The 16,543-nt window shown below is 36.4% G+C and overlaps 1 protein-coding gene across 4 annotated transcripts in view; it reads left to right on the forward strand.

The window, feature by feature from the left end:
* The window catches only part of LOC111870632 (GTPase-activating protein and VPS9 domain-containing protein 1), a 55,767-nt gene extending 48,540 nt beyond the window's left edge, over positions 1-7,227 (forward strand). For 3 of the 4 annotated variants that reach the window (XM_033753940.1, XM_033753943.1, XM_033753942.1), the window contains exons 26-30: positions 306-420; positions 2,798-2,870; positions 3,011-3,208; positions 4,579-4,791; positions 5,510-7,227. In XM_033753940.1, the coding sequence (XP_033609831.1) occupies positions 306-420; positions 2,798-2,870; positions 3,011-3,208; positions 4,579-4,719 (527 nt within the window). In that variant the 3' untranslated portion in view covers positions 4,720-4,791; positions 5,510-7,227. Of the gene's footprint in view, positions 1-305; positions 421-2,797; positions 2,871-3,010; positions 3,209-4,578 lie in introns of all 4 variants that reach the window. The other variant, XM_033753941.1, reaches the window with a different exon arrangement.
* Positions 7,228-16,543: the final 9,316 nt, after the last annotated feature.

The raw sequence follows: 16,543 nt of genomic DNA on the forward strand, positions 1-16,543 counted from the left end.
CAGGAGTAATCTGATTCAGAATAGGGTACAGTGGTGGGCTCTTGTGGGCATGATAACAAACCTTTGGGTTCTGTGAAAGATGGATAATTTCTTGGTCAGCTGAGCTATCATCTGCTTCGCAAGGAGTCAGTTAATTATATACATTCAGAATAACCCAGTAATTCTTAGTGTTATACACCATCATCAGAACCCTTTAGAATCTAATTATATACACGTTCATATAGATGACAACAGCATTTTTGTCTGTTTAACTTTGGAATTGGTGTAGTCCTAAAGCCTTCATTTCTGTGTTGTGTGTTATTTAGCTGCCAGCAGTGCACAGTTAGAACAGGCTCACACTGCAGTTGAGCGAGCAGTAATCAGCCGTGTGTATACTCATGCCCTCTATCCAAATGGTGATGGAGATGTCTCCAGGGATCAGTGAGTATGACAACCTAGAAAGACAAAAAGTATTGGAAGATATTTAGTTGTAAGTAGAGGTAGATCAAGTTAATTATAGTTCCTCTTCACACTGTACATCACATACAATGCAAGGGCAGACAGACACCCACCTTATATTCTGTTCTGCATTTCACAGTTCCAATGGAATTGTTAATTTCATGAAGTCAGTTTGGTGAATTATGATTTATGTTTGGAATAATTGTATCCAGGATAGTTTTTGTAAATAACATTAACAATAAGTGAAGTTATTGTTGCCTTTCTAGTAGTGAATGTGTCTTTTTCTGTGCCAGTTAGGCAATGGAAAGTCTGAACTAAACTTTCAAAGAATCTCAGTTTCTAGCTGAAGTACCTTTTCAAGTTTAACACTTTGTAGTTGGTACCATTTAAATACTCCTTTTTCCTGTGATGGAGAGTTGAAAGTGGAACAGAAAGAAATTTGTAATTGCATCGATTCTGGCATATCAGTTATGAAACGTTTGCACTTGCGAGGAAAATATTGCACTGACATGCAGAAAAATATATTAAAGGCTTCCCTGTTCAAATGTAGAGTGATATCAATGATGTAAATAAACAAACTCTGTATATTATTGAAGTGTATAGCAAACTGTTCTTAGGACAGTACATGACCTCTCCTTGACCTATGACTCACGTTTCAGCATGAGAACTATTTGAATGGGGTTGCGGGGGGATTCATTGACAAAGAGAGTAAATGTAGTGCCTGACCATAGATGGCACTACTTCACATTGCTACCATGGAGAGACATCTACTACTGAACCATAAAAACTACAAGCTTTGATCTCTCAACAGTGGTACTACATAGGTCGTACCGAAAGTCATGAGCAACTTCTTTTTGCATGCAACCTGGGAACAGCAGACAAAAAAGAGTATGGTGGTAGGTGGAACCAGCTGTTGTGTTAACCTTGAGTGTCTTGTGACGTCAATAGCTTGTATCACATGACCAGTATCACTCCTAACAAAATGGCTGACAACCCTATGTCGTTTCATCAAAATGCTATCATCGAATTTCTTGTGAAAGAGGAAATCCTTGCTGCAGAAATTCACCAGAGACTTCAGTATGCGTATGGAAGTGTGTGCATGGGTGCAAGCAGTGTTCAAAGATGGGCGAAACATTTTAAAGATGGGAAGATCAGCATCGAAGATGGGCCTCGGAGCAGTCATCCTCGAACAGCCTCAACTGAACGCAACAAGGAAAGAGTGGATGAGATCATTCAAGATGACAGGTGTGTGACTGTGGACACAATAGCCCGAAAACTTGGAATAGGGCACAGTGCAGTACAGGAGATGATTGAAAGCTTGGGCTATAGGAAAGGTTGTGCTCGTTGGGTCCCACGATTATTGGCTGACGACCACAAAGGTCAGCAAAAAGCCATCACCTCAGAACTGCTGCAGAGATATCGACACGAAGGTGATGATTTTTTGCACTGTATTGTGACAGGTGATGAAAGCTAGTTTCACCAGTTCAAGCCTGAAATGAAACAGCAGAGTATGGAATGGCACCGTTTGCATTCTCCATCAAAAAAGAAGGCAAAGACAGTGCCATCAGCTGTGACGGTGATGGGCACAGTCTTCTGGGATGCAGAGGAGTTTATTCTGGCCGAATTCCTGGAACCTGGGCAAACCATCAATGCTGCTTGTTATGTCCAGACGCTGCACAAGCTCCGTCATGCATTGCACGATAAATGTCCGGGACGGAACATCATCATCCTGCATGACAACCCTCGCCTCACATTGGAAACAATTGCATAGATGGGGTGGGAAGTTCTTCCACATCCCTCCTATACCCCTGATCTGGCACCCTCCAGCTACCATCTTTTTGGATTTGTGAAGGATCAGCTGCATGGACAACGTTTTGAGACAAGGGAGGGAATTCAGAAAGCAGTGCGTCGGTGTCTTCAGATGGCTGGAACGGAATTTTACAGAAGGGGAATTTTCAAACTCCCAAAATGCTGGAGAAATGTGTACAAAGAAGTGGCGATTATGTGGAAAAATAAAGGAAGATCTGACAATTGAGGTGGTGTATTTGTTTTGTCAATAATAAATGATGTTACTTTACAAAAAATTGTTGCTCATGACTTTCAGTACGACCCTTGCACTATATTGTTATTATAGGAAGTTTTTTTTTTACTGTTGAGTTTTAAAGTGACAGTGGTACATGTACCAGGTTTGGTTTCCTGGTGAGGGATGCATTGTAGTATGTGTACAGCTGGTGAATTTAAAGGGTTAGTATTAAACTTTCACATGTTCAAGTTCCATGAGGCATTAGATTTTCTTGTATAAGAATTATAATTCTCAAAAATGAAATATAATATGAAATGAAATTCAATTTTGTTTTAGGGTTCTTCATGAACACATGAAGAAGCTGTCTACCATAATCACACCCAATCACAAAGACTTACGCATCCCCAAGGTAAATTACTTATTACTATTCTGCACGTATGTATTCAAGTTATTTTGCTGTAATATAGAAGGTTATCATATGATCTGTTATGTCTTGCTGTCTTCCAAACACAGAATTGAATGCACAGAATGATGTTTTTCGTTCAATAGATGTTTCATTATGAATGCCCCTGGCCATCAGCACAGGCAGAAATATCTGCAATGGCAGCATATAAGACACCACGTGATAAGCTTCAATGTGTTTCCCGCTGTGCCACAACTATAATGAATCTGCTATCCATGGCTTGTGAACGAGGGGTGCCAGCTGCAGATGATTTTGTGCCTGTACTAGTATATGTTCTTATTAAGGTATGTACTGAAACTCCCACTGATTTATTTTGTGAGGAACTGCATGGTATGATATGTATTTTAGTTTAAGGGGATGCTCTTCACAGTGTAAAACTGTAAAGAAAAATGATTTTGTTACTGATCATAAAGTTCTTGGATATATTGCTCCGTTATAAATATAATGTTTACACCATCTCATAATGGCCATTTTTTGGGGGGGTAAAACTTGCTCCTAGTAATTGTTCTTTCTTTATCCTCTTATTGCCATACATTAGCCATACACATGTTGTATTTCCTGACGCTACACAGTTATTTGTCTCAGGTGTACCTGATAACCATTAATTTATAATAGACATCATGCATTTCATGTGAAGGAAGTAATCTGCTTCAGTGTACCCTTGCCTGATTTTGTCTCATGATATGTTTGTATTTTATTTAGTATGTATGATTATGATTATGATTAGGTGGGCAGGGCATGTAGCACGAATGGGGGGAGGAGGAACACATGTAGGATATTGGTGGGAAAGTCAGAAGGAAAGAGACCACAGGGAAGACCAAGGCATAGGAGGGTGGACAATGTTATAATGGATCTTAGAGAGAGAGGATGGGATGGTATGGATTGGATTGATCTGGCTCATGATAGGGACCAGTGGAGGCTTGTGTGAACATGGTAATGAACCTTCAGGTTCCATAAAATGGTGGGAAATTCTTGAGTAGCTGCAGAATTGGCAGCTCCTCAAGAAGGACTCAGCTCTGTTAGTATGTATGTATGAATGATTATTGTAAATGCTTAAAAAATAAATTATTGAAACATCATAGTTACATATGAATATTCAGCATTGGCAATAATGCTATTAATGACTGGACTATGGGCTGAGCAACCAAGAAATCTGGAGCATGGGCATGAGATTTTTCTCTTCTACATAGCACCCAGCCCAGCTTTGGGGCCCTCCGAGCCTCCCATGCAGTAAATACTAGGGACGTTTCACCAGCAGTAAAATGTCAGGGATGGGAAGCTGATCACTGTCCTCCATCTAGGTTAAGAATAATGGCGCTATACCTCCACTCCCACATATATCTTCATGACTTGCTGCTTAATTAAACACAGAGCCAACTTTACTTTGATTTGCCTTTACAGCTTCTGCTTCATGACAATCTTTATTTTTTTAACTGCATGAACTTCATATATTAGGGGAGTGGTGGAATGTAAGCCATTCATTTAACCATTAGTCAAATATAGTCTTTTTGAAATTTTACAAAAGTAAACAGGTATCCAAATCTGATGGTGTGTCACCAGGTAAAGTGAAAATAACAGCACTGAAGAATTAACTATGTGTTCCTAAATACCTACTGTAACATATAGGAATACTAAATAAGCATTCTTGTCACAGGCAAATCCACCCTCACTACTGTCAACTGTTCAGTATGTAAACAGTTTCTATGGAAATCGCTTGGAAGGAGAAGAACAGTATTGGTGGATTCAGTTTTGCTCAGCCATTGAATTTATCAAAACAATGGACTATAGTGATTGAATCATGTTACCTTTTTTGCAATTAGCAAAAAGGAGTAGCCAGCTGTTGAAAGCATGTCATATTGAGCTCCAGGTAAGAAGCAACTAACTACTGAATGTAGACGAAAGAAATATGTGGTAATCTATAGAGAGTTCAAATATTAGTTTTTAAATTTCATGTTCTCAAATGAAGTCATGTGCTAATAGGAAAGTGATGCTGTGTTGAAGGTGGTACATGGTACAGGCCACTACGTACTATGAAGCAGCATTAATATGCGACATGTCTGTTGGCAGCACATTCAGGCCATTTTGAAATTTTACTATTACACTGTAAGAAACTTAAACTTCATTCTAAGTTATATCTCAATATGAAGCCTGGCCATGTACCACCAAAAAGTCTGAATTGTGTTCTGAAGCAAAAGTGTTTTTTTTTCTCCCCCAGTAGTAAGAAGTCTTTTTCAAAATCTCTTTTATGTTGTCCATACATTTTACTAGTAAATGGTGCTCTGATAGTTTGTTTCCAGAGATTTTGTGAAGCTGTATTGCTTGAAATGAATGAATGAAAAGGAACCAGCTAGGAAAGCTAATTAAGATTAACTTGAGTGAATAAAAGAAACCAGGTATTTACCAGTGCTGAGGACTCTGAAGACATATTTCTTTAACAGAAATAGGACAGCAGGACTGAGTTCTTCACCAACTACAGGCTTTCTTCCTCTTGCATATGTTTTGGGAACTATTATACCAATTAATGCCCAGTTTCTTTTTTGTGTCTTTTTAATAACAAATATAAATAACTATTAATTCTGTTGCAGTCTTTTCAACAATTCCAATGAACTCGGCCTGCATTTGGAGTGGAAATTGGGGCCTTAGTTTATCGAACAAATATATTGCTTTATTATAATTATTGTTTAGTTATTTATATTATTGTTACATGGTTTCATAGTTCTTCAGTTACCAATATTATTATTATTTTTGTTATTTTTTAATGGTATCTATCAATCAACTAATAAGATATTTACCTCCATTTGAATTAGAAATATGTATCCGATAAAATAATGAGAGACATGCTTGCTGGTTTTGTCTCTTCTTATAGATGTTTTATTATGGATTGAGGCTTCTCCTGATTTCATCCGAAAGCCGTCCGTAGCACACGCTGTATATAAAGCGTTTTAAAGCATCTCTAAAACAGTTATATGTGGATTGAAATACTCATTGTGTACAAGACTTCGGTTAAGAGATTATATTTTGTACAAAGATTGTATGTACATTAGTTACATGAATGTGTAATTGCTAAATCAAAATTTATGGTACTCCTGATGATGTGTATCTCACATGTTTGATACTGATAGCTCAATAATGATGACTTTTAGAGAACATTCCTGCCAGTATTGGGGAAAAATGTCTGTGATGGCAATTTGCAAGATATGTTGCACAAACACCACATTTTCTTGTACATAATAGAATCTAGGATTGGCTGCTTGAGTTTAAGTGATAAATATAGGAGAAAGGAAGCATAAATATGTATATGAAATGATGCAGTATTTGATAAAGGGTCTCAGTTCAGTCTGCTTTAGAAGAAAGTATGAAGATATATGAAATTTTAGTACTTTGTCTCTTGGTTTTGAGGAATCATGATACTTCGTCACCTGGTTTTGTATATGACTCAGTTGTGAACTCTTTCTGCATAAGATTAACAACACATGGAACTGAGGTGACTAGCATTTTTATAAATATACATCTATAATGTTGAATGTTATCTGTACATTGTGTTATACACAGAGAGTGAAGTGTTTCATTAGATTTCCTGCTACTAACATTCAGTATTCCACTGGATGTCTATTTTCTTCAAGAAGTTGTTCGTTATATTAGCTTTTGTAGTTCATATTCTTTTGTGGGTTATTTTTTGACACTGTCAGTATCAACATTATATAACATTACATTGTACTTTATATAAAATTTGTATTTTACTGAAGTAATTACCATATATGACACACTCCTGTATTTATAAGGCATGTAATAAGTTCCATGGGACCCTTAATGTTCTGTGGATTGTTTTCCTCAGGGGTGTATGGGTGATGCATGATACCAGATCTTGCACAGTTTTTAATTTCAAGTAGAAGCTATGATGGAACTGAGATAGTTAAGGGAGATAAATTTCCAGTGGATAAGACAGGTGTAGCACACTTGAAGAGACGAGAATACACAGAAACTTTATTCAGAACATCTTAAGGTGAAGACTGCTTTGGAGACTTTCCATCAATCTTCTCCATCTTCTCCATCATGCAGTTTGCAGTGAACATTGTCCAAGAAGTTTCCCTGCTAAAATTCTGAGCTTATTGAAGAGTACTGAGTTCTGGGATGTGACACCATGTAGTCCAATAAAAGTTCACTGACATTTTGGAGGAACATACTGCCTCCATCTTTAGGGTGGAAGAGTAAGCCAAGCAAGTAATCAGTAGGAAGCAGGCAGGTGTTCTGCTCGCTGCCTACTTCTTTCTGGTTACTCTTTAATTCACTTAGTGGGGGTGGAGTCCAACTGGGTCCACTCAGCATGGTGGCCACTGATTGGCCTATTGTAGCCTTCCCCAGGTGATTATGATGGAGAATTTGGTAGAATGAAGATTGGCAGGGCAAACCGAAGTGCTCAGAGAAAACCCACCCCAGCGCCACTTTATCCACCACAAATCCAACTTGACCAGACCCAGGATCAAACCTGGGCCGCTTCTGGTTACAAGATGCAAATTCTGGAATTTTTTTTCGAGTGCAGAAGATTTGGGAACATAGATATATTTTGAAAATTTGGTAGGAAATTGATATTCATATAGTATGGAATTATCAGTGAAATGAAGATATTAGATTATGAGCTTGAATTTTTCAAGGGGTAGCATTTCAGAAAAGGAAGGTATAAAAGTCAGGAGGTTCTTGCTGTGCATTGGTTTTTCTAAAATTTTCAGCAGCATGAAGAGAACCAAAACAATGTACGTCTCATTCACCATAATAACCTGCTATTCTGTGATGTAAAAGTAGTAACACTTTTTGCAGTTTGCTTCCTTGCATCTTTCTCATATCAGTGGTTATGAAGGATTCTATCTCCTGCTAAATGTTTCTTAAGAACTGTACCAAAAGTTGGTGCAGTCATTGCCCATGCTTTCCTCATATAATTGACCTTGGCTGCATTACCTTGCAAATGAAATTGTTGCTGATCAGATCATTACTGGTATATGAGTACCAAACAACAGTGAAATCTACCTGATCAGTAGAGCCAATTTCAAGAAAACTGACATTTTATGTTTGGGCTTGTAGTGTATGCACAATTATTTTCCTGAAGATACCACATACACATTTTTATTTAGTCTCCATTGACTAATGAAATTGGATCAGAATCGTTAGAGCTTCTAAACTGCTATTTAGAAAATCACCCATTCCTGTGTGGTACCAAATATTCTGATATTCCGCAAATAAATTTTTTTAACACCGCTCGCATTCCCTTCTTGTCATCAATATGTTTCAGAAATATATTCAGGAGATTCTCAGTTCAGATCTCAGCTGGATTACCAAATACCCTTGCTGAAGGTTTTTATGGTTTTCCTGACTAATTTCAACTGGACGCAAGTAACGTCCCTTGAAATAGACAGTGACCACTTACTTCAAAATTCTTTCATGTTCACTAAATAGCATTAAACTCTAAACAGCAGCTGCAGTTGATACAGTGTCATTAAATAACCTACAGTCCAGTTCACACTTCTTAACTGATTTCAACAGCTCAGTTCATTTGAACTATACAATCTACAGACTTTTTCCCTGCTAAAGTTTTTGTCTCATTGAATTAGGGAACTGGCCAGTTGCACAGCCCCCACAGTGAACAAATGATTGTGATATGGATTAAAGGAACGTAACACAAAACATGCATGGCATCTCAAATCTATGACCAAGGAAGTTCCATACTCTTACAAATGCTTTATGATTATAGGGACAGGCAACAAAAAAAAAGCAACATGGTAGGTGAGATTTGAATTCATAACCAACGAAGCTGAGACTTAAAACTTAATTTTTTTGCAGAATGTTTATTTTCACTTAATTTTGATGTTGAAACATCTGTGAATCTTGAACAATTCCAAACTGGTCTCTTGCTCCTAAATAACGGGGTTATCATCTGTGATCCACATGTGTAATTGGTAATGAAGCAAGGGGGAGCATTATAGTTGCCTTTATTTAAAGTGTGTGTGTCTCTTGCTCTCTCTCTCTCTCTCTCACACACACACACACAGGAGGGACTCTTCCTCCTGCCTTCCACAGATTTATCTGTATGAGGAGAAATTTTTGCAAATATGTTTCATTTACTGAACTGTGTATGTGTGAGTGCATGCATATTTATATGTTTTTTAGTTTTATCTAATTTAGAACAATCCTTGAGAGCTGGTAATTTATACAGTGCTATGTCTTGTTTAAAATATAGCATCATATCATATACTTTTTGGAGGAAAATTATCCACTTCATTTGAAATTTAAATTGTATACTTGAGTGTGCTATTTTTAAGTGGATCTTGTTAATTTAACCCTTTGAACCCATTATGCATGGTATATACTGGACTAGTTCATCCAGAATATTAAGGTCTGTAACATATGCTATTTTTTCTTTCCTGAAATCTATACTGACATGTGCCATCTTTTGACTACAGTTTGGAAGAATTTGTATGTTTCTTCCCATCCTGATGAATCAGTAAGCTAAGAAATACTCAGCAGTCGATTGGTTAAGGATTGTCAATAAACTGAATGTTGATGAATCAAAAGAAATAAAACAGTTTATTAATAAGTATGTATGAATTCCATGCAGCTATTGAAGAATTTGTTACTTATTCTCTTGTTTTTAAGTTTTATACTTCATTTTGAAAACACTTTACTTCACCTTACACATTGTTAATTTGAATCAGTATTATTAACATTATGACTTGCCAAATTATAAACTTTCAGAGTGAATGAATGCACTGAAATCTTCTCATCCAACTGGGCATGCTGAAGTTGAATTAAATACCACAGTTTCAGAGATATAATTTTGTCTCCGTCATTATGGTCAGTGTGGAGAATGACCACATTTCATTTATATATATGTGTGTGTGTCATAGAAATACCTATTCCTTATTGGCAAACTGGGAGGGTGGAGTGAAAGTAAGGAATAATCTGTCCCATTTTATATCTGGCAAGAGAACAACATAAAAGGAAAGGTGGATTGGGGTGTCCATTTTACTGTTTAGACAGACTACATCATACAAGAATAGTAAGTTTCTAGCATAATTTAAGATAAAGACAGTCCACATCCCAAATAAGAAAAATTCAGACATGTTAAGACCAGTAAAGGATGACTTTGTGTTGAAGGCCTTAGGAGTCTGTAGCATACCATGCGATGTGGAAGAATATATCTTCAACAGAGAGGTTGAGCCATTTACACAAAATGTAAGGAACACATCCGGCATCAAGTTTTGTATCAGCTGGACAAATTCACAGTGACAGAACATAACACCCAATCACGCTCCAGGATATAGCAGTATAGAGGTACCAACAAAAACATCAACTTACATAGACTGACTTGTGAAAGAGGTGATATAAATATGGCTACAGCCAGATAACATTAACAAGGAAGAAATTTTCAACCCTAGCCAAGCATGGAACCTGGAATCTGATTTTTACAGCTCTCAGACAGATAGGTTAAATAACATTAAAAGGGATAAGCTCTGTGATGATTAGGTTAAGTGCTATGATTGTTCTTCTTCCACGTTAACAAAGCCTTGTGTAGGGCGACACTTATGACGGTTCTTCTTCACATTCTCTGCTCAGTCATAGTTGTTGAGTGCCACATGGTCTTGGAACCACATCAAAGTACCAGGAGTGACGTGAGGGTAGGAAAAGGCAGCATTGTTCAGGGTGTGAGCATGAGATTCTCTTCAGGGTTTAACAGGCCATGCTTCAACGAGAGGTTCCTCCCAAAGAAGTCCCTGGACCACACCCTAGTCATGAAGATAACTGACATGATTTATTTCACTGACAGTACACAATATTACACAGATTTACTATACAATACAGTGTACTACACTACACTGTAATTCAGTACAATATAATGCCATCTACTCTCTTCTCTCTGTGTGTGTCATTTTACTATCTGTCTGTGTTGCGCAGTCCTAAATCAGGCTTTATATACTCATGGATGAAGTAATGCTTCCAGACCTTCCACATCAAGATTTTTCTTGACACTTCCAGGCTGTTCTACAGATTGAGAATGTTCTGGAAGTTTATTTAGTTTGGCTGGGGGGGGGGGGAGGAANTAGTTATAGCAAAACTGAGTATAAGTCACATTTAGTACAAAAATGGTGCTAAGCCCTAAAGTATTAATAAGATAAAAATTTATATTATAGTGGTAATATTTAAGAATGATGCCAGTAGGTAATGACTGGTTACAGTGCAGACAGAAAGTAGTTTATACATGGGATCACATTTGAGATTGAACAGCAGGGTACATGATGTTGATGTGAGAGTGAAAACCACTCAGTGTGATCCAACCCTGCTGTCACACAGCATACCAATGAAAAGGGAACATCACGCTCGCTAAGATACGTGTATCATGATGTGCAGTCATTCTCCACATCAATCCTGATGGAAACAGAGCAGATCTCTGAAATTCTGATTTGTAACTCAGCTTTGTTGTGGATGATCATCTAAAAGATTTTAGAGCATTACAACTTGCCATTTTTTTTTACCTACACTTAAGAAGATTTGGTAGGCCTTGGATACATGCCACCAATTTGTGCAGTGTGTATGTCTTCCTGTAACTGCAAAACAGTACAATATATTGCAACAGAACAGAGGAACATCCTTAGACTACAGCATAATGGTTATTTGTTTATAGTGAAAGGAAATACAAATTAAAATGTGTAATTTTGTGTTTGTAATATTGTTAACAAAAATATGCATGTTATAGTATGTTGTTGCCTTTTCCCACCGCCCCCAGCTGATCTGACTTTACTCATACACTGTGGCAGGTATTGTCAGCATCTCCCCTTTTCTAGCCTATATCACAGCTAGCAACAGCATGTCATCTTTCTCCAGGTACTGACTAATGAAGTTGCTCATTTAGTATGACAATCTTATGAATACATTTTCCCATTGACCACGATTCTGTTATTTATCAATATGGTACTGTATAAGTGATCACTTTATGAATTGAATGGTTGCCAGGCAGTGGAACAGCTGTAGATATAGATACTTTTGCTCTATAAAATTGGTTATGCTCGCCTAGCTACCAGTGTAGAGATGACAAAAACAGAGAGAGGAATGGATAATATTGTATGAAAGCAAAAGATATATAAAGATAACTAAATAAATGTTATGGATTTGTTACATACTACAACAGTTACTTTCATTTTATATTCCATCTCGGCAATATACCTTTAGAATACTTGTTATTAGCTATTAAGATTACAGACTTAAAATCATCCCATGAACAAGAAACAAAATACAGATGTTAATTTCTAAAGTCTACACAGATGTGAATATTATGTCTGTATACAGTGTGTCCTGAAAGTCACTTTACCAAGATTATACCCACATTTCAGGAAAAAACTACTTCCATTATATCCAAATGCAAATTAACACACCAACAGCACAACAACTGATACAAAAAAGTGTAAGCACAGTGTTATCACCTGTTGCAAATAAAAATCTGAACTCAAGTGAAAATAATCGCACTTAAACACGCCACTGTCTTGATAAAGTGACTTCTAGGACACCCAGTATGTGTTGGCTTACAGTGACTTCGTCATCAAAAGTTGCCTTGCAGATAAGGATTAAAGATGCTGTGATCCAAGGAAATATGGGATTCTTGTGTTTTTGACCCCCTACACACACATACAAATTTCGAAGGATAATTAAGAAATAATTGTTTGCTGTATAATACATTTTATAACATTTCTTGTCTTCGTTGTCTTGATTGAGTGGTTAGCACTCCTGCTTTGTATTTTGGTGGTTTGGGTATGAGTCTTATCCTGACTCAGGTATTTATGACTTTCCTCATTCCATCCAGGAAAACTGTAGGATTGTTTCTTAAAACAGACTATAACCACATCATTTCCGAATTATAATTTCCAGAAATCCTCCCATTAAAGACAGTTGAAAAAACATAACCATTCATTGATGGCCACAGCATTGTGATTAGGCATACCTCTGTAACCTTTATATTGTTTCCCTGATATAATCCAGTTTGTTAAATGATCACTGATTATTTTCAGTGCACTATATGCATATGTATGATTTATATGTCTCTCTCTCATGCATTACTGTCCCCAAAATCTAAGCAGGAATCTGGAAATTCACAGCACCTTTAAATATGTAGGTAGGTAAACCTCTGGGACTCACTGTGTGGTCACTTGAAGTATTCTCAGAACAATTTATGTACTCTCCAAAAGACCATCAAAGCTGAACAAATTTTATATATATCAGTGTGATGAACCTTTTGCTCTAGCACATAAGGATGCCTCTGTGTGTAAGGAGAGCATTCACATGACAGACACAACATCCTAAAGCAGCAAATTACAAACAGCTTTGTGAACATGTGAAGTTATTTTTCATGCAGATGTATTTATATGTTTAATTGAGAACTTGACATTGGAAAGGATTTTTAGTAGCATCACGAACATACACATAAATGCTCCCATTCACTGTATAGTGTAATAACTTAAGACTTACTCTGTAAATTAAAATAAAGGTTGTTTGGATAATTACAGAGATGCAAACCAAACTAGCCTATTTAATTATGATAAAATCAAGATTTTGGAGCTATACTTCGATGTAAAGATCTGTGTATTGTAATGTGATAATTGGCAAATTAAGTGCCTACTTGTCTGTCTGAAGCTGTTATATATATGTATATTGTTGTAGTTTTAATTTAGATGCTTTCAGTGACATTTTACAGACATAAAAGTACACAAACATATGTAATGTACATTTTTAAATGACTGGTACATGAAGTTGTGTAAAATATCCTGTGGGGACACAAAATGTAATGAATCTATTACATTGCAAGATAAATGTTTACCTCTAGAAGACTAGTGCTTCCTTCAGTAACAGTTTAAAGTATATGTATTATCATTTTTACTTGTTCAATTTTGGATAATGATCTCAAGAATTAAGGAAATATTTTAAAGTGTATGTAGATATTCTGATGATAGAATTAATCATAATCTTCAAACATGATGGTTTAGTTTGAATTGTATTATACCTATTGTATTCTAAGAAGTAGGATAAATTGCATTTCCTATAGAGGCTAATTTTTTAAAGTTTATGAGCACTCTGGTTGCAGATGCAAACACTTCTGGAGGAACAATTTAACATGATAAAATGAGAACAAAGTATTTTTTTAAATCTAAGAAGTGCTGTTATAGATTATATTTAGAGTACAGTAATGACAGGAATATGTACAGATACATAACTAACTATATGTTTTAAAATGCTACATTAATTTAGAGTTATTTCAAAGAAACTTTTTGTTGACTTTACATATTTTAGGAGTTCCTTATTTGCTGTGGAATAAATATGCACAGATCTTAAGTCGCTAACTCTGTGAATTTATATTTGAGCATAATATATGAACCAGCTACTCAGTAATTAGGAGTGTATTGTCTGTAATTGTACTGCATCATCTACAGCTCCTAATACATTTGCATTGCTAGTTTCATGTTTAACCCAATTTCTGTACAACTTTTTATAAATGAAAAGAGGGTATCCTGCTCATTAGTCCACAGAACAAGTTGAAGTGATCTTATGAAATAGATTTAAATTCCTGTAGTAATGCCTATGAATCTGAGTACAGTGCATGAAACACACAACAGGAAGATGATTTAAATAATACAAGGCTATTATAGCTATATACAGAAAGAAATAGTATGCTTATTCTACTCTATTATGAATTGTTGAAGATATCCAGAATTCAGTACAGAATCGTGCGCACTAATCAGAAAGTAGCTCAAAACCAGCTACAAAAAAAACTCTTAACAGCAGACATATTATTCTGGAAGGAGTGAAAATTATATTAAATCCAGTGAAATCAAAGGTAACAGTAAACAGTCACCTGTGTGCATAGAGACCACACTGGAATTAAGTAACTAGCCTTAAATTTATGAACAATACCCAAAATACTGTGGAGTCATACTAGATCCTACATTATCCCTTAAGAAATGCATAAGTAACATTTTCATAGAGCAAGAAAAGTAGATTAACTTACATTACAGTGAATAGGCACACCTTGAAATATGCATTGCCAATATGGATGCAGTGTTTTAGAACAAATGAAAGAAAACTTCCTAACATTCATCAGTCTGCTAGGAGAATAATATGTGAACTTAGAAGTACTGCTACGTGAAATTCGAATACAAAGCAAAAGCGAACCCACATACACTTGCAGTGGACACAAATTCCAAAAAAAACTTTATGGAAAAGAGAACATACACGTATATTTGACATCTTTTTTCTTTTCTTTATGGCTGTACAGCCCTTTGGACCTTGGACTCCTTGGATGGAGGATCAGCCTGTTGCAGGGCCACTGTCTACACACAGAACAACACAGACAACCATGCCTCGATTGGGATTCTAACCCACAGTCCCAGTATTTGAGCGGGCAAAGACGGTTCAGGCCTTAGACCGCACGGCCACTGTGATCAGCATCTTGATGTCATAGGACTCTAAATTTGTATAAAATTTGAAGCCAACAACTAGAATAAAGACAAATAACTATGTATAGATTAAATGAGGAAATATAACAAAATAATCCAGAGAACCTTTAAAATATTCCATTTCTACCTCCAAATGACATACAGAAACATATTAATATAAATCTCAGTGTAGAACCGATGAGGTCATTGGATTTTTTTCAATTGACCTAATCCTTCCGGCCACACTAGGCCCTGGGGTTTTACTCAGCCTCTAACAGAAATGAGTACCAGGAATTAATTAAATGATTTTCCTGGGGAGTGAAGCGCGGCCGGCGCGTAAGGCTGACAACCTTACTGCCATCTTTGAGCCAATTGTCAAGGTAATGTGGGACCCTTAACATCTCACAACCCTATGGGCCTTCACGGCCTGTTACAGGGATAGCTTTACTTTTTACTTACTTTATAGGTGAAAAGAATGTAAATCTTATAGAGGATCTAAACCTACTAAAAACTCTTGGATTTGAAACAATAAATGAGTATGATAAAAAAAATTAAAAATCTACACCATTGTTTCCAGATTCCTAAATGGAGATTCTGGTGGTGGGGTCTACATTAATGTGTGAGAGTTTCTATATGATTTGTCAGCAGTTATCAGTTTCATTAGCCATTTGTTCTCAGTTACATACAGTGAGCAGTGTGGTATGTTATGGTGCCATTTACTTTAGAGCAGGCATGTACAACTTCAAACAGGTTGTGATCGACTTTTTAGTGTCAAAACTGCCAGTGATCTACCACCCCCTCCTATCATCGTACCTTGCTTTAAGCAAAAATATTGGTAAAAATAACAAGACACATGATGTTTGTTGTAAAAGTAACATACATTGAAAGTACAGACTTACCTTCTTCGTTAAGAACAGAAAACTAGGAATGACTAATACGTATTTTCCCTCCAAAATCTGAATATAATCATATTATATTACAAGTGAATTTACATGCTTTTCACGTATAATTTCCTTATAGGCGTATGAGATTGACCAAAAATCGTCCCACGATCGACACGTTGGACATGCCTGCTTTAGAGCAACATGTATTTCTGTATGACATCTGTGCAAAACACAATTTTGTGATGGAAGATTTCCCAGCAGACAAACA

The sequence above is a fragment of the Cryptotermes secundus genome, unplaced genomic scaffold (genome assembly GCF_002891405.2).
Source record: "Cryptotermes secundus unplaced genomic scaffold, Csec_1.0 scaffold529, whole genome shotgun sequence".
Classification (NCBI taxonomy): Eukaryota; Metazoa; Arthropoda; class Insecta; order Blattodea; family Kalotermitidae; genus Cryptotermes; species Cryptotermes secundus.